The following is a 25,080-nucleotide window of genomic DNA, read 5'->3' as shown; positions in this document are numbered from 1 at the left end:
GAAGGCAGACTATCGCTCGCGTCCGGTTGGCCGAGCGTTTCGCCGCGATAACGCGCGCGTCTCGCCGGTGCACTCGCGCGCACGAACACGGCCGCGTGTTTCTGTACGCTTAGAGTGTTTCGCGCGCGCGAACAACCGAGAAAGACAAGTATCCAATTAAAGCCAGGGTGGAATGCTTTCACGCTATCTTATATCGTCGGCCGCGGTGCGCTAGGGTATCGGGCGAAAACGGGCCGAGAAACTCGTGTTTAACATAACCAGAATCGTTATGACTCAATCACGGCCATAATTGGCCGATATCGGGGATGGGTATCGCCGTCCCACGGGCCCGACAAATTCCTCGCGGAAGTTCCGCGATAATCCCCTGATACCCCCTTCCTCTCTCTCTCTCTCTCTCTCTTTCTCTTTCTCTTTCTCTCTCTCTCTTTCGTTCTCTCCGTGGTCTATTATTAATATTAAGCTATCGGATCGCGCGATCAGGAATACATTTACATTCGTAAAGGGACCGGCCGGTGTGTTGCGCGCGCGATTGTTATCCGCTCGAAAACACCGTGGTCCTGCCGAATCCGAGAGAGAACGCGCTACGCGTTCGATGTCTTCGATCAATTAGCAAGACGAGCGTGCCGACGCGACGCGCGGGCCGACGATCGGGCCGACGATCGGGCCGCCGATCTCTCACGACGAGAACGCTCCCGAGAACGGGAAAGGTATGAAAATGAGAGAGGAGGGTCGATGAGCCGGCGCTAACTTCGTAAACGCTTACACGAGTCTCAATTACTCGACCCGCCATTACCGCGATTATTCACATAAATATGAATACAATATACATACGAAACGCGTTCCCGTGCCTCCGACGCACCGATTTAGCCACGGACCGATGATTCTATGCCCGGCTACGAACAACCGGAACACCCTCGATGGGACGCGAATTCGACGGGAAACGCTCCCGACGCCAATTAGCGCAAAAAAGAAACACCGTTTCGCAAGATAACTGTTTGCTCGGATGCCTGCGGGGAAACGGTTTCGGGAAAAAGGAACGCTCCAGTGCAACTCCGGAGACGGCCCATGATTTAGCGTAACGGATTTTCTTACTCCTAGCTGTTCCACTGACATTTTTTTGTTAGATCGCTTATTTTTTTTCTGCTGACACGAAAAGTTGATCAGAGGAAGCCCAGCATTTAGCGGACGGTTCGAATCTGTTCTGTCTTTCCTAGGTTCCGGGTATTTTTCAGGGGAATTAAATCAACATGAATGTATGGATTTAAAGCGTTGTATCTATAATAAAACTTTATTAAATTCATCATCTTCAAATTCACTCTCTGAAGAAGATAACCTACGTGCAATTTTTTTTCTGAGAGATAAAGATTCACTGTAATCACTTGAAACGTCACTTTCTTCATCAAGGTTCTCAAACTCAACATCACTTCCGGATAAGTTTTCTAAAAACTCTTTGCTGCTTGCCATTGTTGCCGTTATAAAATTATTTAGAAATATATCCTAAAATTAAAACTACACCGTAGGAACAACAAGCAGATAGGGCTATCACTAATGGCACCAAGAAAGAGTAACGCAATGTGCGTAAAATTAAAAAACTAGCGCAACGTACTAAAAATCCAAGAAAAAAAGTAAATTTACGTGGACCGTCGTAGGAAGTCAGAAAGCCCGTGCGTTAAGTGCTAGAATCATTTTTAACACTAAACTTACCGAGCTCGAACAGTGGCTACGCGTTTTGCTTTAGAAGAATGCAAACCTGGATTTATTTAGACTTTTTACCATTTGTATTATAATTTATGTTCTAATCGTGATATCCATTTGATAATTTCCTATGTAAAAGTCTTTGTAATCTAAAAAGTTTTTAAAGAAAAAGTGTGGAATCGGTCATTTCGACCGACTTAGTTGGTTCAGTGTTAATAAAAATGTGAAATCGTGTCAATGGTCTAAGTGTCTAAATTTGTCCAAGTTTAGGTCAATTTGAACCTTGAAATACGAAGCACAAATAGTTTCTATCAATATCTGTGAAATATACATACCTTGTAATCGATCAGATGATTCCTCATACACGAATCTAACGTCTATGATCTTGCAAACCAATGCAAACATTACAAATGATTGTAACTGATGTATATTGCAATCTTCTAGTCGACTTTTCTACTTGATCTGATTTTCTCAAAACAATTTGCACTTATGAATTCGTAATGGGACTCTACTTTACTTTAATTTTTCCAATATAATTTTCACGTATGAATTTTCAACAAGACATCACATTGATCTGATCTTTGCAAAACAATTTGCAATTTCGAGGTATGAATTCGTAACAAGACTTCGTTTGAGTCTGGATTAAGCTCTTCGCAATTGTGAATTTGCAACAAAACTTCACTCTGATCGGATCTGTTCGAAATAATTTGCAATTATGAATTCGCAACAAGTGTTCACTTTGATCTGATTTTTCCAAAACAATTTTCCATTTGCAGATATGAATTCGCAACAAGACTTCACTCTAGTCAGATCGTCCCAAAATAAATTTCTATTACTTTCAACAATACGTTGGTCCCTTCTCTTCGAAATAATTTGCGATAATAGATTCGCAACAGGGCTACACCGTGGTCCGATTTTTCCAAAACAATTTGCAGGGTCTAGAACATCCACGGACTATAAATGCCCTAAATCCAGTGGGGTTTTCGACAAAAGGCGAAAACGCCGGGCGAACCTCGCGGCCGATCCCCGTGACCCGCGACCTCGTTCAATTAGCCACGGAAAACAGCTTCGCAGCCGACAATTAATAACGTTTGCCCTGCGGTCAACGGGTAGGAAACGGATTCGGGAAAATGCTGGGCGGTCTCTGCGGCGGGTTCCGAAAGAAGAATCGCGACCGAAACGAAAATCTCGTGTCGTGCCGCGCACATCCTGCCGGGCATTAATTCTCCGGCGTTGTCACCGGCAAGAACATGCGTATTCATGAGACACAGCGAGGCTTATAAACGTCCAGCTATTAGCGATACGATTAAAATGTGCATTTCTCGGCGTTGTTTTAAACGCGACTCTCCGTGCCCGACCCGTAACTCTGACCACCGGCTACAAAACCACGGGCACAGCCTACTGTCCGGGCCGCGCGACATTTTATTTCCCCGTTCCGTGTCCCCGCTTTATCTACCGGAAGAAATAATAATCCGACCGCTTCGTTTTCTCCTGGCCCCGGTTTAATCCGCGCGCGCTCAGCCTCGGCCAATTAATTTCCCCTTTTTACCATTTTTTACCATTTTACACGCCGCGGCGGGACGGGTTCGGGCCGATCCCGTCTCCCGCCGTCGCGGCGGAGCGGATCCCGGCCGCTTGTTCTCGAAGGATTCGCGATCGCGTAACGCGTCAGCTTGTCCCGAGAGTATGCCGGCATTTGTTTCGAAAAGACTGCGATGGTCTGCGTGATTAATAGTTATTGTACAATTTTATTCTGGAGTTTCAAATGTGGATCAGATATTTAAGTAGTAAATAATTAATTCTTGGATGGTACATGATTCTTAAGACACGGAATTTCCGAACGAACGATCTTAACCCCTTGCACTACGATTCCTTTCAAGCTGCGTTGATCGGCACTTATAAATTATTCTTAATATTTTTAGAAAAATTACCAGACAATTTTTGTTTCCTTTGTTGTCTATGTATTTTTGTTTCTAAGCTTTGATAACAGAAGAATTTATTCTTATTTCGATGTAGAAGAAATGAATAAAATTCATATTTACTAGATCTTGTATGAAATCTGTATCACGAGTCTGACTCGTTATTATAGTGCAAGGGGTTAATTAGGAAAAATTGACGTGGACATCGTCTTAAATGTTTCAAAGTTTCGGACAATTGTCAAGATTCGGTAACTACAGTGTCGAACCGTTTTTCTAATTGTTTTAGCATTTAAAAAAGTTCGCAAAGACCCAAAATGATCCAAGACATCGTACCTTGTAATTTCATCGAGCCACAATTTCATTTATCCTCATATCTTCTAACAGCGAGATTTTTCGATTGTTTTCATGGCGACTTGATAAACCAACTGTCATCTACAAAAACTGACAAACGGGGACTGGATGTAAACTAGCATCAACGAATGAAACAACTATCTTCGCACTAGCAGACATCGGCAACATTGAATTCTTCCCAGCACCATAGCGCAAGCTTGAAAAACTGATGCTCGAATCGGTAAAACTTCGTCGCCGGCACACGTTGCGAGTATGTGGGGGCAGGCGAGTCCCCGATCGTTAGCCGGCATTAAAATGTGAAGCGTATATCTACGGGCAGCAACGTTAACGTCTCGGTGCCCGGGTAAAAAGCTGGGCGGGGAACGAATTCATCGAACATCGATGGAAGAAGAAACGGTAGAACGACTTTCCTGACAAATAGAATTGGTCATCGGTCGAAGAGGGCACGCGTTGCGCCCGGGATTGGGGGCCGACGGGGCCCCGAGGCCTCTGGGTGTCGCGTTCCCGGAGCACCGACGGGCGCCAAACCGCATTTTAGGCGAGCTATCCATACCAGGTGATGTTCGGGACCGTAAGGATATCATTCCGCGGTCGGACAGCCGGAGAACGCGCGCGGCGCGGGGCGGTGAGGAGCGAGGAGCGCGAATCGGGAATGGGGAGGCTGCGGGGAATGCAAAAAGGTCCTAGCGGCTCGGCCCGGCCCGACTCGGCTCGGCTCGGCCCGGCCCGGCCCGGCCCGGCCCGGGTTGCCGCGTTTTACAAATTATTCAATTAGCCCCGCGAATTAAGGTATGCATATTCATCGCTCTCTGATACGCGTACGTGCGCTCCGCGGCGCTGCCGCGGCTACATTCACCGCGCATAAACAATTCGGGCTCGCACACGCGCGTTAGACGCTCTAACGAACTCGCAGCTGCATCCGAAATGCATCCGTTTTGCAACGATGCGGACAGAGAACGACGGGGGACACTGCCACCCCCGAGGCCCTCTGTATCCGCCGCGCTGGATACGTCCTCCGGCCCTCCTGTCTCGTTTTTCCGCTTTCCCTGAAGATCGACGGCCCAGAGCAGTTTTCGATGACGCCATTCAACCGCTTCTTGCAACCATCTGCTAATCTCCCTCTAAGGACAATGAATGGATAACGTCGTTTGCCGGGGAACGATAGGATGACGCGTTTGCCTCGGACGTAGGCGTTTGGCGAACGGTTCAATTCATGAATGAATTGCCAATGGTACTCGTTAATCCCTTGACTCATTTTAACGAATCTATCCAGTGATAGAGACAGTACGAATGTTATCCCACTCTTTTAACTCGAAATCAAATTCTGCATTCTCTTCGTTGACATTTAATCATTCAAGTATGTATTATATCTGTTCTAAAAATTTCTTCTCAGGAATTATTAGAATCGAGAAAGTTCTAATCATTGTAACTGTGAAGAAAACGGTAAGTTCATTTTAAAATCTCTGTAGAGAACTTGATATGCTCCAATCTGTCCTTAACTGGTACTTTAAAGTTTGTTTAACAATCGACCACCCATCCATCCTCTCAGTTTCGCATATTCGTTGGGATCATTTTGGCACGATGCCCAAAAACGATGTCAAGGTTATTTACTATACTAAGACATTTGGTCAAATCTTTACTGGAATCAGAATAGGATTGTCTGTGGCGTGTCACAAGCAACAAAGCGACGCGTCGTGGAGAACAAATGCTCTTCGGGAAACAAGAGAAAACGTAATGTCCTCGTTGAAGAATGAGAAAACAGCTTCGGAAATGTGCACTTCTAACATAGAAACAGCTGACTGTTTAAGGTGTTAAACTAGGTCGAGTTAGCTGAACATCCTGGAAAATTTCCTGCACCGACAGAAGGCTCGGATGGAAGGCCCGAAAACTTGGAGAAGTCTAAGGAACCACAATAAATTCACACAAAAGCCGAACGTCTACGAAAGTTCGGTCGGCTCCTCGATGAACACGCGATTCGATCGGCGGGCCGTCAGCGTTGATCGGTGAATCATCGAACGAGGAATCCTGTTATCTGATAGAACCGAGGGGAGCTCGATCGACAAAGTGTCCCCTGGACGTCGTCGCGGCGAACCACGGAGACGAGATGACGAAAAGAAGCGAAGACAGAGAGGGCGGTCGGGGGAGGCGGAGGAGGAGGAGGAGGTGGGGGAGGGTGAAACGAACGAAGCGGTCCGTGGGCCTATTCCCCCTCCCCCTAACGCTGATGAATGGGCCCAAGGCCCTCCTTACTTATGCGATGCGTGCCCCCGACGGCATACATCACTGCCAGCTAGCGTTTTTACGGGGCACGATCCGAGCAAGAATACGATTACTCGCGTTAACATTCCTGGAATATCGTTGGTCCGCGGTCGTTCGCGTCCAAGGATCCGTCGGCCATTCGTCTTTCCCGCGGAGCCGAATAGCGGCGAGCCGAGCACCGTGTCATCGGTCTGGGTTAGGTTCGATTTCGCGATCACCGGATTCCTCCCACGACTTTATTGCCCGTGAAATTGGCGAACCCGATCATCGCCGCGTCCGCAAAACGCGGGTACGATACGCGCGCACGGCCGTCGTAATTAACTCGCAATTATGATGATCGGTCGAGAATGCCGAGCATCTCTTCCTCGTTACAACCGGATCGTTGATTCCGATGACTCGGGCATCAACTTCGTCGATTCCGTTCGCTGGAACAGAGGCTCCGTTCAAGAGATACGAGGCAGGAAACCGAAGACTGCCTAATCTGCTAAACTACAAATTTTAGGGGATGTGCAAGACGTCACTGGAACCTAACACCTGACAAAGCAAAGAGCTCTAGTTCCACATCGAAAGACTCCGAGTAAAAATTCGCTGCATTTTCCAAATCTAGATCTTTAACACTAGATTTCCGGATATAACAACGAGACAATTATTCTGATTTTTAACTAGGGTTACTGCAATATTTGCTGCAAGCATGGTATTTGATTAAATAACTCATAATCGTATCTTTACAATTTAAGTAACCGTAAATTAAATAATGTCTATCATAATGTCTATCGTTACGTCTGCTTCCGTAAACCTAGCATTAAAGAATGCAGAGTACAGACCTAGATTTCTACGGGTACAAAGATCAAACTCATGCGGAGAGAATTAATTAAAAATCATGTCGAAACACCTCATCTCCTGTAGCATCTACAGCAATCAGGATCACGTTCGAGCTTAGAGGAACCACTGCCTCGGCTCTTGGAATCACGGGTAGAACACGGCGGTCCCAAAGGAGCGGAGAAGTCTGGCTCGATATGTCAGCGATTCGGCTCTACAAGCGTAATCCCCGGGACCACTCCGAGGAAATCAGTTGTCGCGCGATCGACGATTTAGCGACAAAGGCCCGCGCGCAACCACCGACTATCCCGAAGTTGGCAGGGTTGGTTTCACGGATCGGCCCAACGAGCACCGATTCCCTCCGCTTTGTTTCTCTCTCTCTTCATCCGTCTGTCTGTCCGTGTTTCCCAAAGGGAGAAAGAAGGAGGGACAGAGACGGGTTAGAGGAGGGAGAGAGGCGCGAGTCTGCCAGAAGTCCTTTGATCCTCGGCATTCGGTGTCGGTAAACAGGAACTCCGCTGGTGAACGCAGCCACCGGGCTTTAATACCTCATGCAAATTTCAGGAAAAGGGCTCCCCCGCGCGCACACACACCCACACCCGTGGCCTCCCCCCCTGAGCCTCGTCCTTCTCGCTTTCCTTCGCCTCATACTCCTCGGAGCCCGGTGATAGCCCGCTATATTGCTTTTCGAACAAATCGTTATCCGGTTTCCGTACGCTTTACCCTTCTCCGGCTTGCCCTCTCTTTTCCACCCCCGCATTCCAAATTTCAAATTTGTCCTTCCGGAGTGGCTGGCTTCGGATTCGCTACTCCTTACCTTCTTGCCAAGTTCTTTCTTGGGAAGGAGTCTGTTTGCTTGGAGACACGAACCCTCCCGATTTTCTCTTTTGAATTTGTTTTTCCTTCCCGGTGGACCTTCCCCGATTTACACTATCTACTAGAATCTGCAGGAAAATATGAGGAACAATATTTTATAACGCCTATTCCGACAACACCCGTGTGAACTAATGCCGCTTTATTGAAATTAGTACGATATAGTTAACGTGACATAAATACGAGAAAGAGGCAAGTGGAGGAACATTTAATAGTGACTCTTTTGTTATATATTTTTGAATAAAGTCTATCAAATTGGTTCTGAATGATGAGCCCGTATCCTGAATGTAACACTTCAAAAACAATATCTAACAAAATCTATTTCCTCATATTCTGATAGTCAATTTAGATCGAAACTTATACAACTGAGTATAATGAATAGATTGCGGATCTTTATGTAAAACAATTTTAAATAATTATATTCACAACATTAATTTATTGTACTCCAAGTGAAACATAGAATCGTTGTCGTCGCACATATGTAACACTGGTAGTGAACTTCATAAAGCAAACTTCATCTCTACCTATTGTGCTATCATCGAAACCATATTCTCTCGAGTGCTAACAAAATATACCGATTGTAATAAGCTTGTTCCTTCCATGGTAAAAGTGATGAAAGAGCTATCGCGTGTCTCCGCCGATTTTAAATTCGCCCGTCCCGAAACCGTCTTCTCTCGGCGCAGCTCGTCAAAGAAGTTCAGCAGCGACTTCGACGGTCCGCCGAAAAAAGAAATTTGTTTCCTGCGCGGTACAAGCTCTCGTTCCCGAAAGAACCCTTGTTCCCGGTGCCCTCCGTCGGCAGGAATGTTCTTTTAGGTACCTCGCGATCGTGTCCCGCAGGCCCGACGCAGGCCCGCCGATCTTCCTCGCCCCCTTTGCTCCGGGTTCTTGTTGGCCCGCGCGTTTTACACCGGCCGATATACATACAATGCACCGCGGCGCAATGCTAGATCGAGAGCGTACGTAGGTGCGACCGAGCGTTCTCGTCCCCCTCTGTCTCCTCGTTTTTCTCTCTTTCGGGGCACGCGATGGGGCCATCCGCCCCGGCCCCCAGAGCGCATTTATTCCCGGTGAATTACGGGTTCCCGGTTCGTCAACCGTGCTTCGTAGAGGTGTCGCCGTCGTCGCCGCCGCGGAACCGAACGCGAGAGGAACACGCCCGATCCTCGTACCGAGCCACGCGGTTTTCGCTTCCGACGAGGCTGGTTAATCGTCTCGGCCCCAGACGAGACTTACCGATGCAAATTATAGCCGCGAAGTCGGTGACGAGTCTCGAGGAATGCCGTGCCCCGACGTTTCGCGCCTCGTCCAGACGTAAGATTATCCTCGCGACACGGCCGACGTTGTTTCTCCTCGCCGGAGACTGCGAGAGTGTTCTAACACCTCGACCGATCGATCTTTAGCGACGCAACGATTACGTTACGAGATTACGGTGTAATTCCGTAGGAAGAGTAATTAGACGGTGACTTCATTAGTGAGAAAATTCAGTGCACGACTTCTACGGATTTTTGTCGCTTTTAAACCCTCCGCGTGTAATTCTGAACATTCTGATGTTTCGAGACGGTTTTAAACTCGTTTCCTTTTAATTGATCAGAGAAAATTTGCATCATTCGTGAAAGTAGAACATGCAGTATTTAAACTTCCTGTTTCTTAACCTAGTGTGTTACTGTTTTAACGTGTTAATGTTTTTACTGACCTGACCTCGTGTCATCTTCAAAACTCTGCTCTTACCATACTAGTTTTTATAATTCTTAACCCTCATCACTCATATACAGCGTGTTCAACGAAAATTATTTCATTATATCTTATACAACACCGGAAAATTTTCCTTACAAAGATTATAGGGTTTACGAACGTATATATAAAATAAATGATATTTTTGCAAGTGAAGGGATAGAGATAGAGCGGTCAACGTTGCTATTTTAATTTGCATATCTTGTTTTGTTATGCTCGATACTCATAACCTGGCGAACTTTAAGTATAATAGTATTAAGTTGCAGCTGTTCTAAAACTTACCGTCTCTGAAATATTTGACTTTTTTCATGAAGCTGTTCACGTCGGTCCCTTGTGCGTCTTATCGTGGGAATATTTCACGAAACGGTGACGTTTCGAACGAATGCACCTGAGTACTTTTATTCTCAAAATACGCCAATCGATCGAAAATCAGCATAAAAAATGGAAAATGCCATTTAAAATAACAAAGTCGACCTGTATATCTTCGCTACGCATCCACCTACAGTAATACCATTTACATCATATTATGTGCTTTCTTAAACCCTATCACTTTTGTAAGTAACATTTTATAATCTTTCGCTTCTTGAAACAACCATGATGTTTAAATAGACAAAGTTTGTGGGACGCTCTGTATATGTACATCATTTTCTCTCAAATTCTTATAATCCGAACGCACCCCTAAAATCTATTATAGATTACTAGATCTACCTCAGATCTAGTCGCGCGATTCATGCTCCCAGAATTCATTTATAAAAATCAAAGGAGCTCGAAACAATACGAGTCTCGCGAAATTCTCCTTCCGCGACAAGAGCTTATATTTTTGGAATATTCTCGCGCTGTGTTGCGACGACATAACAAACGCCTCCTAGATTTTCCCACCCCACTGCCACCGCTGTACTGGCGGTATAAGGAGCGCGACCGCGCGCCGCTCCAACCCTTAATGAAAGATCAGCGATCATTGGTAACTCGACAAGGTGTCCGCTGCGGGACAGAACAATTTTGCAGACGTACCAGCGGCACTCGCAGTTTCCGAGGTTTCGAGGTTTGGGAAGTGTCAATTCGGGTTAAGGGTGGGGAGGGGGGTGGGGTCGGACGGACTCGTCGGCCGGCTATGTATTTGTCTACGCACTCATGCCCCAAAGCCGTTCGTTCCGACCAACGAACCGCATAATCCTTGACGAGAGAACCTCGTCAATCACGGTCTCGATGCGCCAGCTAGACGAATCGATACGAATTTATCCGCGAGGCCGGCACAGCCGCGGACTCGGGCCCGGAACGCTTTCATCGTTGATTCGCTCTCTCGTCCGGATCACGAAGTCGATGAATCGAGAGCACGCTTCTCGACATCGAGAGCGCTCTTGTGTTCCGAACCGACTGTCCGACCGACCGCGACCGGTCCGTTCCCACGATTTCGCGTTTCGAAACGGAACCCCCCGAAAAAAACGAGCAAAATATACAAACGTCGGGCTCGCGCCCGCGGAAGCTCGAGCGTGTCGCGCTTTCATGTGATGACAGAGGGACAGAGGATTCGCGGAAATTATGGCAGTAGATCCGACGATACGTCTTCGTCCGTGGAAGGCACTGGTTTTCGGAGACGAGGCTGCTCCTGGCAGACAACCGGCTCCGCGGATTTCCATGGCTCCGGCATAGTTATTTGACCCGTGCGGTCATTTATGAGAGGCTGCCAGAGATCTGCCATTTTACTTGTTCCGGTTTCTGTGAAATTGCTACCGCAGTTTCCGACGAAATCTCTCAATGTTGACGAGGAGATTAGATTTCCCAAGCCCAACGGACGTTAACTAGTGGAATAGTCGACGACCCGAATTTTTTCACAGTTATACTAATTTGAACATTTATGTTTGTCGTTTGTGCAATATTCTTCATCGTTAACGTCTAGACAACTGCGGTCGCCCAGCAAAACACAAATATTTAACACCTGTAAACGATCGACAAGTTTAATCACAAGTTACCGTTAATATTAACGAACATATGCGACATGATTCAGCGTTTTGATTATTTCAATAGAAATCTGAAAAAACACGCACGTCGTTCATGCTATAGCCTTCTGTATTCGAAGGGTATAGAACCTATAGTTTTCGGTAGAAATGAGTTTTGAATCAGCTCTGTTATCTTCCGGATCAAACTGGGAGATACTTCTAAACTTCTGAACGTATGATATCGAAATTGCAGTATTGCAATTGCAACATTAATCTTGCATCGTTCTAGATATTATTTATTTGTTCTTTTACCTTTATCACGAAACTAATCTCGTCATCCGGAAATAAATTTTTCCTTAAAAATCGTCGATGGAAGGGTGATGGTTACGGATCGATGAGCCGATACAGAGCCATGGGGTCCATAGTTTCGCGTGGCTGTATGATAAAACGCAATTCTGCCGTGGAAATCCTCGGAAAATCGTTCCGCCGGCCGGAGGAGGACTCAGCCGGCTGCAGCGGCGTCCGAATCACTTCGGAGGTGGTCCGTGGGACCAAGGTGGGCACGAGGTGGGTACCAGGAGGGCACCGAAGGCCGCGGTAGGAAGCATGGAGTCGCCGGTTGGGCGCGGGTATCTTTTTTGCGCCGCGAAATGGCCCGGGGAATGTCATCCAATGAGGGTGAAGTAAAGGGAAAACAAGTAAAATAATGATAAAAGGCGGAGCCCGGGCCGTGATTTGATTGGTCGAGATATCGCCGGCGTTCGAGTCAACCCGCGAAGAAGAGGGGGTTGTCCTCTCCTTTCTCTCTCCTCGTCTTTCTCCGCGCTGCAGCCAGGCGTCGTCTCTCTCTCTCTCTCCCTCTTTCTCTGTCTCCCTCTCAATCTCTCTCTCTCTTAGTCTCCCTCCCCGCTTTTCCCTCTTTTTCTCTCAGCTCTGTCCGCTTCTCTCCAGTACAGCTTCGTCACGCTGTTCCCTCTCGATCCTTCCATCGCCTCCTTTCGCGTCTGCCTCGTTCCACCCGCAACGTACGCGACCTCTCGCACACATTCTCGACGTCGACTTACTTTATTCCTACTCTGTCTCTCTCTCTCTCTCTCTCTCGAGCGCGCGCGCTCGCTCTCTTTCTGTCCCTCCGTCTCTCTCGACGGGTCCATGCTCCGCGATCGTGTCCTGACTGTGGCAGAACCATCGGTCCTCCCTCCTCCCACCACCTCCTCGACGCGTTCTTCGCTCTCGATTTCTTCTTCTTCTCCTCCTTCTTCTTCTTCTACTTCGTCTCCTCGCGTCGTCGTAGCCGTTGTCTTCACCGACCCGATCTTACGCGTTCGCTCGCGAGAAGTCGAGTATACTCGACGTCGTATAAATAGGTGCGACGACTGTCCATGAGATCCCCGTGAAATATAGATTTCGAGTAGACCGGAGAAAAGCTCGGGAAATCTGGAGCTCGGCGCGAGGAACGACTTCCTCCCTTATTTTTCCGTTTTTGCCCCCCTTTATGTAGCTTTTGATTTAATCGAGGCTCCGGCGACGCTGTCTATCAGCTGCAAGCGAAATCTCGCGCTGAAAAGAAATATTAGGCGGTGCTGTTTCGTTCCCTGCGCGCGAGGCGTTAGGGGTGGCAGTAAAATCACAGAACGTTCGCTGTTAATAAATAATATTACATTACATCGTTTTAGAATGTTTGAATAGCACTTGGATCAGTCGTAGACGTTATAGAAATTAAGGGAATTTCTGTCAGCCCGCAAGGGCTTTTAGACCTACGTCGATGGCCTGAAAGGGTGGCTTTCTACCCTATTTGAAAACTGCAAATATCTGTGCAGAACTTATATTTCGAAATAATTATTTTACGAAACATAAGAGAATGGTATAGCTTGGAACACAATAAAATATGACATAATATCTATTTCAACTGACATTATTGTATTCGGTCATTCATTCATTTGTTTCAATATTGTAACTGGACAAACTCTTTGTGCTACGAAATTAGAATAAAAAGCAAAAATAGAATAGAAACATATGTTCGTAGTTCCAAAAAATATGATTACTGATAACTTAATTCGATAAAATGTTATGGATGACGTAACGTGCGTAACATTTTAAGTATTTTAAGGAAATATCGCTTTTGTATTGTGATCTGAATTTTTCAGTTTATCAAAACTAGTTTATTGTACCTACGTATGGTAAAAATCTAACCCGCGAAAATCATTGCATAAGAATAATCTACGTCGTTTTCATCAACCGCAGCAACTTGGATTAAAGAAGGTATTTAATGCCATTTCAAAAGATTTCCAATTCCTCTACTTCAGGTATAAATTAACCCCTTGCCGTATTTTGACGAGTCTGGCTCGTCATAAAGATTTCTATTAATATCTTGTTAAGTATAAATGTTACTCCGTTCTTTTAAGCAGGAATAAAATTCTGTCCTCTTGTCATCGGTATTTAACCATTTAAGTAAATGTAGACAAACACAATAAATATTTTTCCTTTTCCTTCCAAGAAATTATTACAGTAAAAAATGTAATCATTCTTGCGGCTATGAAGAAAATAGTACGGCAAGGAGTTAAATGTGGTGAGCTCATTGCTCCGAAGCAATCACTCTTCAATCCAAATCAAGAAAAATCGCAGAGAATCGCTGCACCAAATATCCTATGAACATTCTCCTTGACAATAGAAAATAGTGCAGACGTATCTGTGAGATCAGCGAGGGTTTGGAGGCAGCCACCCCTCTGATCGAGATCGAAAGTCGGCCAAAAGTCGAAATCGTGTCGGATCGGATGAAAGAGTGGCTGGTTGCGGAACCATATGCGAGTGGCACAGGTCAAAGGGGATGATTAGCGTGGCGTAAATTCGGCGAGCGTCACGTGTTCAGGCTGCGGGGGAGGGATGGTTTCCGCGGGCGGAAAAGTATATTGACTCGTGATACGCCATCTGTGCGGAGGCGGCACCCTCGCCGGCATTATTGGCGAAATTAATAAGCCCCGGAGATCTCGCGGTGGGTAGGTACGGGAAGCAGTTAATTCTGGCTCTGCCCCGGACGCAGCCGGATTAGAAACCTTTCCAAACGAACGGAAATTGTTTGCTCGACGAGAATAACTGCTTGACGGGGGTGTGTGCATCGGTTAGTATGACGGATAAGCGGCCGCAGACACGCCGCCGATCCGCAGGCTGTCTACCAAAGAAGCGTCGCTCGTAAATTATTTGCGCGGGCCCCGATGAATTCGATTGCCGTAATCTCGAATACTCATTACGGCGCATTAAGCGGGACGAGTTCTCCAAATAAGCGTCGCGGGTAAGGCTCGCCGATTAATTGCCGCCGGTAATTTGTCGTTTCCCGGCTGATTTATCGCGGCTCCCTATCCCCCGCGACCGTGTTCCCTTGTTCTCGTTTAGATCTCCAGAGGTTTTTGCGGCCTCCTTGCGAAACGGAAAAAAATCCTCGACTACACGTGTTCGCCGGCGATCTTCCCAGCCTCGTTAGATTACGCGGGGCAATTACCGAGACGGCAGAACGGTTTATAGACTCCATCTACCACTCGGCTCGCCGTTAGATTTATCGCCGCGAGAAACGATCTATGAATCCGCGGAATCCATTTACGGGCCGACGGTTCACGACAGCCTGGAAAAACGCCCTTAGAAAGCGATGTTAACCCTCGCGAGGCGGCAGCTATGCCAATTTTGACCCAAGGTGTCTAAATCGTTCGCTTAATTACTCAATTTCCTGAAAAAATCATCTTCCAAAATATGTTTTGAAAGAATGCTGTGCAAAACTCAGAATTTTTATGAACATTGTGGATAGTTCTGTTGAAGAAAATATTCCGCCAACCGAGGGTTGAGTACTAGATAATGGCGATGATCCGTCGATCATCTGTCGAATATGCTACCTACATTAAACCTACAATTCCTTGCTACGCATCGGGTCACTTTCGAATTGATTGTGACATATAACATCATCAGCATAATTATATCTTACCTCGAGATTTTGAGACGATTTAAACTGAATACATCAGACATTATATGGGCAAAATAACTGTATAAACCGTATCGTTAAACTGCTAATTACCATTACAAAACAGTCGATTTCTTCTGCACCAATATGTTATCCTATATTTAGGGATTTCTTGTAACAATACTAATTATACATATTTATCAATCTATGCGTGTAAACGAAAGGGTATTTCAGTCGTCAATAAGTAAATGAATAAATAAATTATTCGTTGTTACGAAACTTTCGAGGGTTACAGCAATCGATGTCGTTCGGAATTAATCAACAACCGCGATCAAAAATCGACGAAGCAGATTTTGCACACTGGTATCGCGCAGTCTCTCGATATTTATAGCATTATTTCTGCTTCTAGTTAACGCCGGTGTGCATCGAGGGTTCAGAGTAATTTATAAAGTGACTGCATTCTCCAAAATCAATATACTTAAAGTAACAGATCTCGTTTCTCTCTCCACAAAAATTTCAGAACGTTAAAACGACCAAAGGAATTTTGTAGTTGTAAGGGAAAATGCTAAAAGTTATTACTATAATATATAATTATAAATAATTCAGAAATTTTAACTTATTTTATAGACTCAAAAAATCATGCAATTTGAAACACTACTAATACGAAGCATTAGTGAACATAAAAAAGCAAAAATACATTACATGTGGAATTTTACCTTGCAACAACGGAATTACCAATAGACTATGGATTTTTATGCAAAATAGTGATTTTCGAAGACGATTGTAAGAAACGGTAATATAATCAAAATAATTTATATCTTTCATTAATTTTGATAAATTGCAAGTAGCGTAATAAAATTATTAAATGCTTCTTCAGTCTTCCCAATTTTATGTTTCGCTCGCTATTTTTAAATGTTCACGATTCAATTGTTATCAAACGCTACCGAAAATCGGTGAACCTGAAACATCACAGATTCCATAGACAGCCAGCACGCAGTCTCTCGATATTTCCGCCGGCACTCTTTTCGTTTTTGGTCGACGCGTGCGTGTACGAAGCGACCGGAGGGCGAAGTGTGGAGGGCGCGGAACCGAAAATTAACGCCGCCGCGAATCAAGACGACAATGTGATTCATCAGTTAAATCCGCGTGCATAATCCTTTACACAGCGTCCGATCTCCCCGTCCACTAACGTGCCGACGGCCGAGAAGGGTGAGAGAGAGAGAGAGAGAGAGAGAGAGGGAGAGGAGAAACGGGGTTGACGATGGTGGTTGGTTCTGTCAGCAGGGACTACGAATTATAATCACAGTTGTGGTTCATGCGGCCAGGGGGTGGGTGGACGGAGGTGGACGATGGAGGCGGAGGCGGAGGATGACGACGGCGACGACGCTCGTCCGCTCGAGGGGATGGAAAAGGGTGTATTTACCCAGCAACGGAATACACCGGCGCCACCGAGGACGGACCTAGATGGAAATCTGCGGCATTCAGAGGCACTGGCCAAGAAAATTGGCTGACAACATTTCGCGCGGGCGTCGAATTGCCGATCCCGGGGTCTCACCCCCTTCCTGGACAGAAGGCATCCGGGTTCGCCGATATTTACGCCCGGCGAGCCCGACCCAAGCCCGACCCGACCAGAGACGCATCCTTCTAATCGCGCTAACCGACCGCCTTTGTCTCCTTTCGGTCTCGCGATTCGCTCCCTTGAAAATGGGAGTCGATATTCCGACGTCTCCGCGATGATTAGACTGCGGATCCTTATGCAAACAACCGGCAATTATTTCGCCAGCTGCGGAACGGCGGGAATATTTTCTTTCGACGGAAACCCTTGCGGTAAACAGGAGTCGAGGTGCTGCTTACTTTGGACGATGTATACGTTTCTCATTAAATTGCATTTGTGGTGTGTTTGATATTTAAAAACATGGCGCAATGAGATGTTTTAAAGCAGTCCAGGGTATTTGTACTTTCTTTGGAATACGTTTGAATCCCGAATAGGAGGATCCCCGGTCTGAATGACGTTTGCATAAATGAATTTGAGGATTCAATGGTTAATACGTTCACCGGTTGCCCAAACACCTCAAACATTTCTGTACAAGTTCCACTTTCCTCGGATCTTAGTGCAATCCGATTTATACGAATGCACCCCTAATAATACATTTTTAAACGTGCGATTACTGAGTGGAAAGAAGCTCTTATCCCGACTTGTACAACTTGAATCTATCATTATTTAATCGATTAATCTACGACATGAGATGCAACAAAGTGATGAGCAATAAACGACAAATCATTTATATGTTTACCTTGATAAAATAGAACATAAGATACGTGAATGTGGTAACGGTCCTTCGACCATACTAGGATCTAAGATTATTTATTTAATTAATTATTTTAATTATTATTTAGAACTATATCCATACTAATACGAACAAAGCAATCGAACAACGGATACGCGACTTAATAGATCTCGATATTATTAACCAGCTAAGTGTGTTTGACGACTATATCCGTCATGGAGATGTGGTAGAGTTTTGTGTCATGATGATTATATCCGTCATGCGTAACATTTTGTTACAATTTAATAGTTAAATTGTAATTCTGGCGAAAACTAAATTATATTCGTAAATTTTAATATATGTTAAATGTTTAGAGGTCAAGACGAAATGAAGCAAACAAATGAAAATTATAAATAATTTGAGCTGGATTCATAACTTCCTTCGACTTCGCTTGATTATCGCGACACACGCTGGTCGGCGCTTAACAAAGAGATCGCCACAGTTAGGTTAATCAGTGATACAAAGTTCAAACTATAAGCCTTGGCATAAAGAAACGAGATCACCCTGTGAAGTCAGAATAAACTCGGTGCAAGAAGTGGAAGCCTGGCCACCGGAAACAGTCGCCCGTAGTATAAACGTAGGCGTGTAACGTGCAAATCTACAACGATAAAGAAAGTCGCAACAGAAAGCGACAGAAAGAGGAAGATAGGTCGACCCGGAGCGTCGCCGGAACGTCCCACGAGCCGGCCGCGTTTATTCCGGCAAAAGCCTGGGAGGCGTTTCCGACGAGAAGCCCTAATGACCGCCTCGTGCCGGCAACCGCCGAATCCCGGCCAAATAAATCCGACTTGATTGAATCATTGTTAAGCGAAACCGCGTTAAATACCCGTGAAATTAACTCGGACGATCCGTGCGAGCGGGAACGCAAGAGCGGGCCGCGCGGGCGCGCGCGCTCGGCACGCGATCGCTGATTGGCTCGAGGGTATCGCCTTTAAAGTGCCATTTAGAGGGCCTCGTTCTCCGCCGTCGGAACCATTGATTAATGACGCATGTCCGCGATCCGGGTCTGTCCTTCCCCGCAGCTACCATTCCATGGAAAAGAAGTCTTCGAAATCTCGGCGGAGCCCCGCGGCATTCCGCTCCCATTCCGCTAACATTCCGCTCGAAGTTCTACGATAAACGATGGCTTTTTGACGAATTTGTGGCAGCGTTGTTCTAGGTCAATTCAGTTTTCCTTTAATAGTCCGAGACGCATTATAAAACGCCAATTTGAAATTAACGAAACAAAATTTCGAAAGTCAATATCTTTGATAGTTAGCAATAGATTAATGAACATCGAGAGATAACAGTGATATCTGTAGGACAATTTCAGGTTATCAGACTGTTGTTTTTTACTTTTTAAAGGTACTAACCTGTTGGCTGTCGCAAACTCTCTAAAAAGCATTTAAGCTACTGTAATTTTACTGTTTAGAATGTTTGGTTTTCTTTATACTTTGTTGAAATATGAAACTTTTATAAAATGTATGATTTAACGAAGAATATGAAAGTAGATATCCTTATTAACCAGTCAGCTGTTTTTGACGACTGTACCCGTCACGAAGAAATGGCAACGTTTTATTTTATAACGAAAATATTCGTCAAGAACAACTAACCGTTCAAGTGATAAAAACAATTCTAATTTCATTGTCCTTTCTTGCATTCGATGCAGAAAATATTTATTTTACTCTTGCCTTTCATTACAGCCAAATAGTTTGAACGTTCTCGATCTATCGACCCCAAAATTAATGTCTAGATTTAAACGGATTCTAGTATACAACGCGTTAACGTAATTAACTGACCATTCAACCTGTACTTAGACAAGTAATACTACTACAACCTTTATTACATCTCGCGTGAATCATGACTACGGTATAGCACACAAATCAATCAAGTAACCCAGAAATCAAGCAAAGGTGAAAATAAACGTAAATGACAAAAATAACTGATTATTAATCCTTAACACTCGAATGGTGACTCTGAGGCACCACTAAAAACTGTTCCATCATGTTCTCAAATAATTTTTACATCAGTAGTCTTTTTTATTGAGATGACTGTTGAATGTGACACTGTTTCACGAGTCTGAATATTCAATTTCATTTGCATAATACGCACTAATGTATAAAACAGAAATACCGTTGGTCAGAAAAACTATTTCGGATTTACCCTCAAAACAGCTTCGAGTGCAAAGGGTTAAAATGCTCGAAAGACTACCTTCGAAAACGCAGAGGAACTCGCAGGCGGACAGCGGGAACAATGATCTTATAGAAAGAGGGAAAATCGGATGAAGAGCCTGCAACGACGGATCGGAACGATCTCGAGCCATCGAGGATTTATGCCTGGGTAAACACTTCCACAGACACACAAATATTGCTCGATGAAGCGAGCGAGAAGGAGAGGGAATGAGATAGAGGGGGAAGGGGAGCCTCGTTTACCGCGGTTGCAAAGCAGCAGCGCAAACCTGTCGCTTCGCGTCCTTTTCATTTCTCTGACCGGCTCCGCACGGTAGCAATTCCATCTCGTGGGCAAAGCCCGCTCGCCGAAATACTCGTGAAATCCGTGGGCGGACATTAGGGTGATGGCGCGGACATATGGGTGCGCCATGTGGCCACCACCGTGTATCGTTTCGACCAGAACCCCCCCAGCGAAAGGCGACCGCAAAAGAGGTGACGGGGGCACGAAAGAGACCGCAGATACGAACAGGATCCGATCCGATCCGATCCGATCCGATCCGACGCTAAACGCTCGTCGCAATTTGTAGCAATTTGTTAAGTAGCCGGCCGGAACATTACCTATATTGCGTTTACTCCCCTTCACCGGAAGATATACGGGGGGCCACCGGCAGATTTATCGTTCCCGCGGACGGGATGGATCGGAGGAGAGCGACCACGCAACCTCGGGTCACGATCAATTCCTGAGAGGCGATAAACGTCCCGCGAATGTCCCTTCGAATTACCAAAGACAACTGACCTAAAACCTCGCCGACGAACGGGGAGATTCTGACGGTTTTAGGGCACCTGCGTATGGGGTTTTGCCTTCTATAAATTCGGGAAATTGGGACAAAAAGTTTACAGAACCCCCCGAACTTACCCGATGGAACCCGCTCAATATATAACTACTTGTTAAACTTGACATGGTACCATATAGAAATGTTTCATTAAATTATAAACGAATAATCAGAAACAGTTATAATACTGGTCATTTTAACCCCTTGCACTATAACAACGAGTCAGACTCGTGATAAAGATTCCATGTAAGATCTATTAAATATTAATATTATTAATTTCTTCTAAATCGAAATCAAATCGAATTTTTCTATTATCAAAGTCTGGAAACGGAACTAATTGAAAACAATACAAAAATAAGTGCTAATCGATGAAACGTGAAAGGAGTCATAATGCAAGGGGTTAATTCACGTTTTTGACTGTTAAAATATTTCTAAGAGAGTTATTAACATACAGCTGAAATAAAATGAAATAATCAGTTTAAAGTAAACAATTTATATAGTAAACAAATCAAAAATTTAAAATAACCTAAAATTTTAATGGAATACGGAATCATATCGGAATAGTTTGCAAAAAACCTTTCGGCTCTACATTGTTTAATTTACCAGAAAAATGATACGTTTCTACAAATATGTTTCGATTGATTGCAAGTTTTTTCAGTGGACTTTTATAATGTTTAGAGTCGCGCAAAGTCTGCAGATAAGAGACCCGAATGAATAAATTAATCTCCGAAACTCCATCCAAGTCGGTTCTCTCGAGTGACACGAGTAGCCGGTTCAAAAACAACATCACATGTAATTAGACGATCAAAGTGCTGAAAGAGCCGTAGCCCTCAAGGACCAGCAGCAATCAGCTACAGAAGGGTAGAGCTTGAGAAGAGTTTGCCCGACGTCGAACGGATCGTGTCGGTCTAATTCGATAAATTTTCTTTCAGCTTGGACTTTTATCGAGCCGGTGTCCTCGATGAGCAGGGAATAAGCCGCGCCCGGGAAAGCGCCATCCGCTAAGAGAAAGGAAGAGTCAAAGAGAGAAGGGACGAAAGGAAGAAAGGCGGAAAAAGTCGAAGAGCAAAAAGGAATCCAGTGTAAACTGGGAAGACTGGAGAATCGAGGTTGGTGCTCGCAGACAATTTGAATCGTAGGTAAACTCGTCGAGGGAACTCGTTTTACCCCCCGGGGCCGAGGTTATCGAAGTCTCCGGTGCTCTTTGGCGAGAGAGGACCGTCAGGCTGGGCTCTCTCTCCTCGGCTCTCCTCTCCACGACCGTCGAGACCCCGAAGAGGGCGACGAGATTTCAGAACGAGAGCGGAACGACGGTTTGGTCTTTCGTCGGATGCTTTTAGCCGATGAGTTTCGCTTCCCTGCATCCCGTTTCGCTTTCGTCTCGTTCTGTACCATCGCTGTTCTGGCCTAACCCAGCTCTCTCATCCATATGTAACAGTCGCCCTGGTATTAATGACAGGAGGAGAGAGAGACGGGACGCGACATGTTAGGTTCTTTACCCTAGAAGTCTTCTCTCTCCTCATCTCGTCTTTTCGCTTCCCTTTTCCTTTCCGCTACGGTCCTCGGCTTCCTACATTGCTCCGTTTCATCCGACGGACACGGGATATTGCGGTCCAACAACGCCGTCCTCTCTTCTTATCTGATTAATAGCTTACGGAATTATTTGCCCGCTGTTTGTTCCGCCATTACACGCCGGTATCGGCATCAGGGTATTAGCGAGTGACCTTCCCCCCGATTTCGTCCGTCGTTGTGCTCATACCTCCATTTTATTAATTCCTATGACGATCAATAAGATTCAACTCGTCGTATGTTACAGCTTTTTCAATTGGGTTCGTCGCTTCTCAATGAAGACATAGAGAACAGACACGAATTACGCTAGCTGGTAGCTCGGGATTAATAAGTCACGCATCATTAAAAGTCGAAATTTCTTCTAAAAGTAAAAATTAATTTAGAAGTCTCTTGGTAAAGTAGTAAATATAGTAGCAACAAAAAATATAGTAAAGTATAGTGTATAGTACAGTATAATTAAATGTAGTAAATATTGTTATCGAATGTTATAGAACGCTTGTGCATTTTGCTTATTGGTGACAATATCCACTCTTCAGAATCTATATTATTTATAACGTGTAATTACAATGTGCATTCATAACATATATTTACAGTGTACGTTTAACCCCTTCCCGTACTTTGACGAGTCTGGCTCGTGATTATAATTTCAAACAGTAACCCGTTAAGTATGAATGTTATTTCGTCTTTTCAAGTCGAAATAAAATTCTCTCTTTTTGCCACTAATATTTAAGCGCTGAAGTAATTGTAAGCACACTATAAATATTAATTTTATTTCTCCTCCAAGAAATTATTCCAATCGAAAATTATTGAATCATCGTAACTGCGAAGATAAAAGTATTGCAAGGGGTTAAACTGTACTTGTCAAGTTACATTTATAACCTCCAAACTCTCGAAGGGCTCGAATTAAAAGCAAGAAAGGAAAGAAATGCGGAATAGCCTCGAAAACGCATTAAGAATTTGGCCCACATTCCGCGAAACATTTCATAAGAATATCGCTGAAGATTTGCGGAGCGTAAGCTATTTTTACTCCGTTTTTATTGCAGGCCACGGAGGGTCATCCAGTCGGGACGAAGAGGAGTCAACGGGGACGGCGAAGGTAAGGCCCATAAATAACGTGTAACGGTGAAACCGAATATACGCGCCGCGTAATTGTGCCGTTGAACAAAATCACGTACCACCAAGAGACACGCAGTTCGATCTCGAAATAAATATTCATAAACAGGCGGACGTTACATTATATACTACGCGTCTGTCTGCCCGGGCAAAAAAGAATTGGCGACATCCGTTGGTCGATTGTTTTTCGTGGAAGACGGTCCTCCACCCGATTGCTACCATTTATGACGATTTTACGGTTGGATAGGTAGGAATCGGTGTCTACTGCGAACGTCAAATCCGCTCGCGCAGAAAAAAATATTGTGGGCAGTTCGGAAAATTCTGCAGATTTCGCGGCGTACAATTTGAGAATGAAATATTCAAACAATACGATTTTGTTCAAAAACTTTTTGCCGTTTTTTTTTGTCAATACAAAATTTCTATTCCATAAAAATATCTTCGTTTAATGGTGAAACAGTACTCAAGATGTTTTCGAGACGTCATCGCCAAAGATTGATCAACTAAACAAGTCCTAAAGAAAAAAGGCCTAAAACTTAATGTAACTATAAAAGAAATCGTAGTGCAGGAGGTCGACACTAAAACAACTAAAAACAGTTCATTTTGAAATCACTGAATTTGCAACGATGATATACATAATTATTAATAAAAGCGCGTAATATCTCGATGAGACACTTTTATCGGTCGGTAGTTTTACTATTAATTAATTTTAGTACACGCCGTAGCCCCGATCTGAGGAAATAAAATGAAACGAAATGGCACCGACTAGGATACAAGAACGTCGCCAAAAGGGGAAAGTACCATTTTTTCCCAGCGTGCGAGGAAAATGTTGAAAAGATTTCAAGGTCCGCCGTTCGCCGCGTGTGAATGGTTTCGGCGGTCTTTGTGTCCGGCTCGGGGGACACATGTCGGAATTAATCACAACGAACCGCGGTACAGGTTGAACGGATCGGAAGGACAGATCCTCGGGCACCGGGACAGATTTCCAGACGTCCGCAAAGTGGTTGATAAAGTGGCAGCAATCGGTTAGGTCTTTTCGAGGCAGGCGCGACGACATCGGCCGCTTTACCTGCAGCCCGGTGGCACTTGGACAGCCGTCGACAATGAGCTGAAAAGGCGGCAAAGGAGAAGTGAAAGAGAGAGTCGGAGAATCGCGTTTGTTCTCTCGGCGTTGCTCATTCGTCGTCATCGGTTACGCTCTCCCTTCCCCCATCCCGTAATCTCCGAGGAATTTTCGTTCGAGTATTCGACCATTTTTTTCTCGTTCCCTGGCCCGCCCGAGACGTGTCGCGCTGCCCGATCGTCTTTTTAACAGGACGATCGTGCAGGTGTTGGACGGCTCACTCGGATCTCGTGCGGCGTTCACGGTCCCTTGGGAGGTCTCGAATTAATATGCTCGCGCCATTTCGAACGAAACTCTTCAGAGGCGACTGGCATAAGGTCCCATTAACAGCTAAGTAGGATCGATTCGATCCGCGCGCTTGGTAAATGCTCCCAGCGCGGCAGTTAGTCCTGCGTAAATCGTCTCCGCTCGATCGTCCCTCTTCCTTCGTCGATC

At 45.1% G+C, this 25,080-nt stretch overlaps 1 protein-coding gene across 4 annotated transcripts in view; it reads left to right on the top strand.

Moving 5' to 3' along the window:
* Nucleotides 1-23,855, top strand: part of LOC144471439 (uncharacterized) — a 193,833-nt gene extending 169,978 nt beyond the window's left edge. For 2 of the 4 annotated variants that reach the window (XR_013494278.1, XR_013494281.1), the window contains 2 exons: nucleotides 21,776-21,952; nucleotides 23,456-23,855. Coding sequence is in view for 1 of the 4 variants with exons in the window: in XM_078183476.1 (XP_078039602.1) it covers nucleotides 23,456-23,532 (77 nt within the window). In the remaining 3 variants the exon portion in view is untranslated. The remainder of the gene's footprint in view (nucleotides 1-21,775; nucleotides 21,953-23,455) is intronic. The other 2 variants (XR_013494280.1, XM_078183476.1) reach the window with 2 other exon arrangements.
* The last annotated feature ends 1,225 nt before the right edge of the window (nucleotides 23,856-25,080 follow it).

This window comes from Augochlora pura, chromosome 6 (assembly GCF_028453695.1).
Source record: "Augochlora pura isolate Apur16 chromosome 6, APUR_v2.2.1, whole genome shotgun sequence".
NCBI classification, from domain to species: domain Eukaryota; kingdom Metazoa; phylum Arthropoda; class Insecta; order Hymenoptera; family Halictidae; genus Augochlora; species Augochlora pura.
Note: the sequence above shows the minus strand (reverse complement) of the source record. Positions and strands in the feature narration are given on the sequence as shown.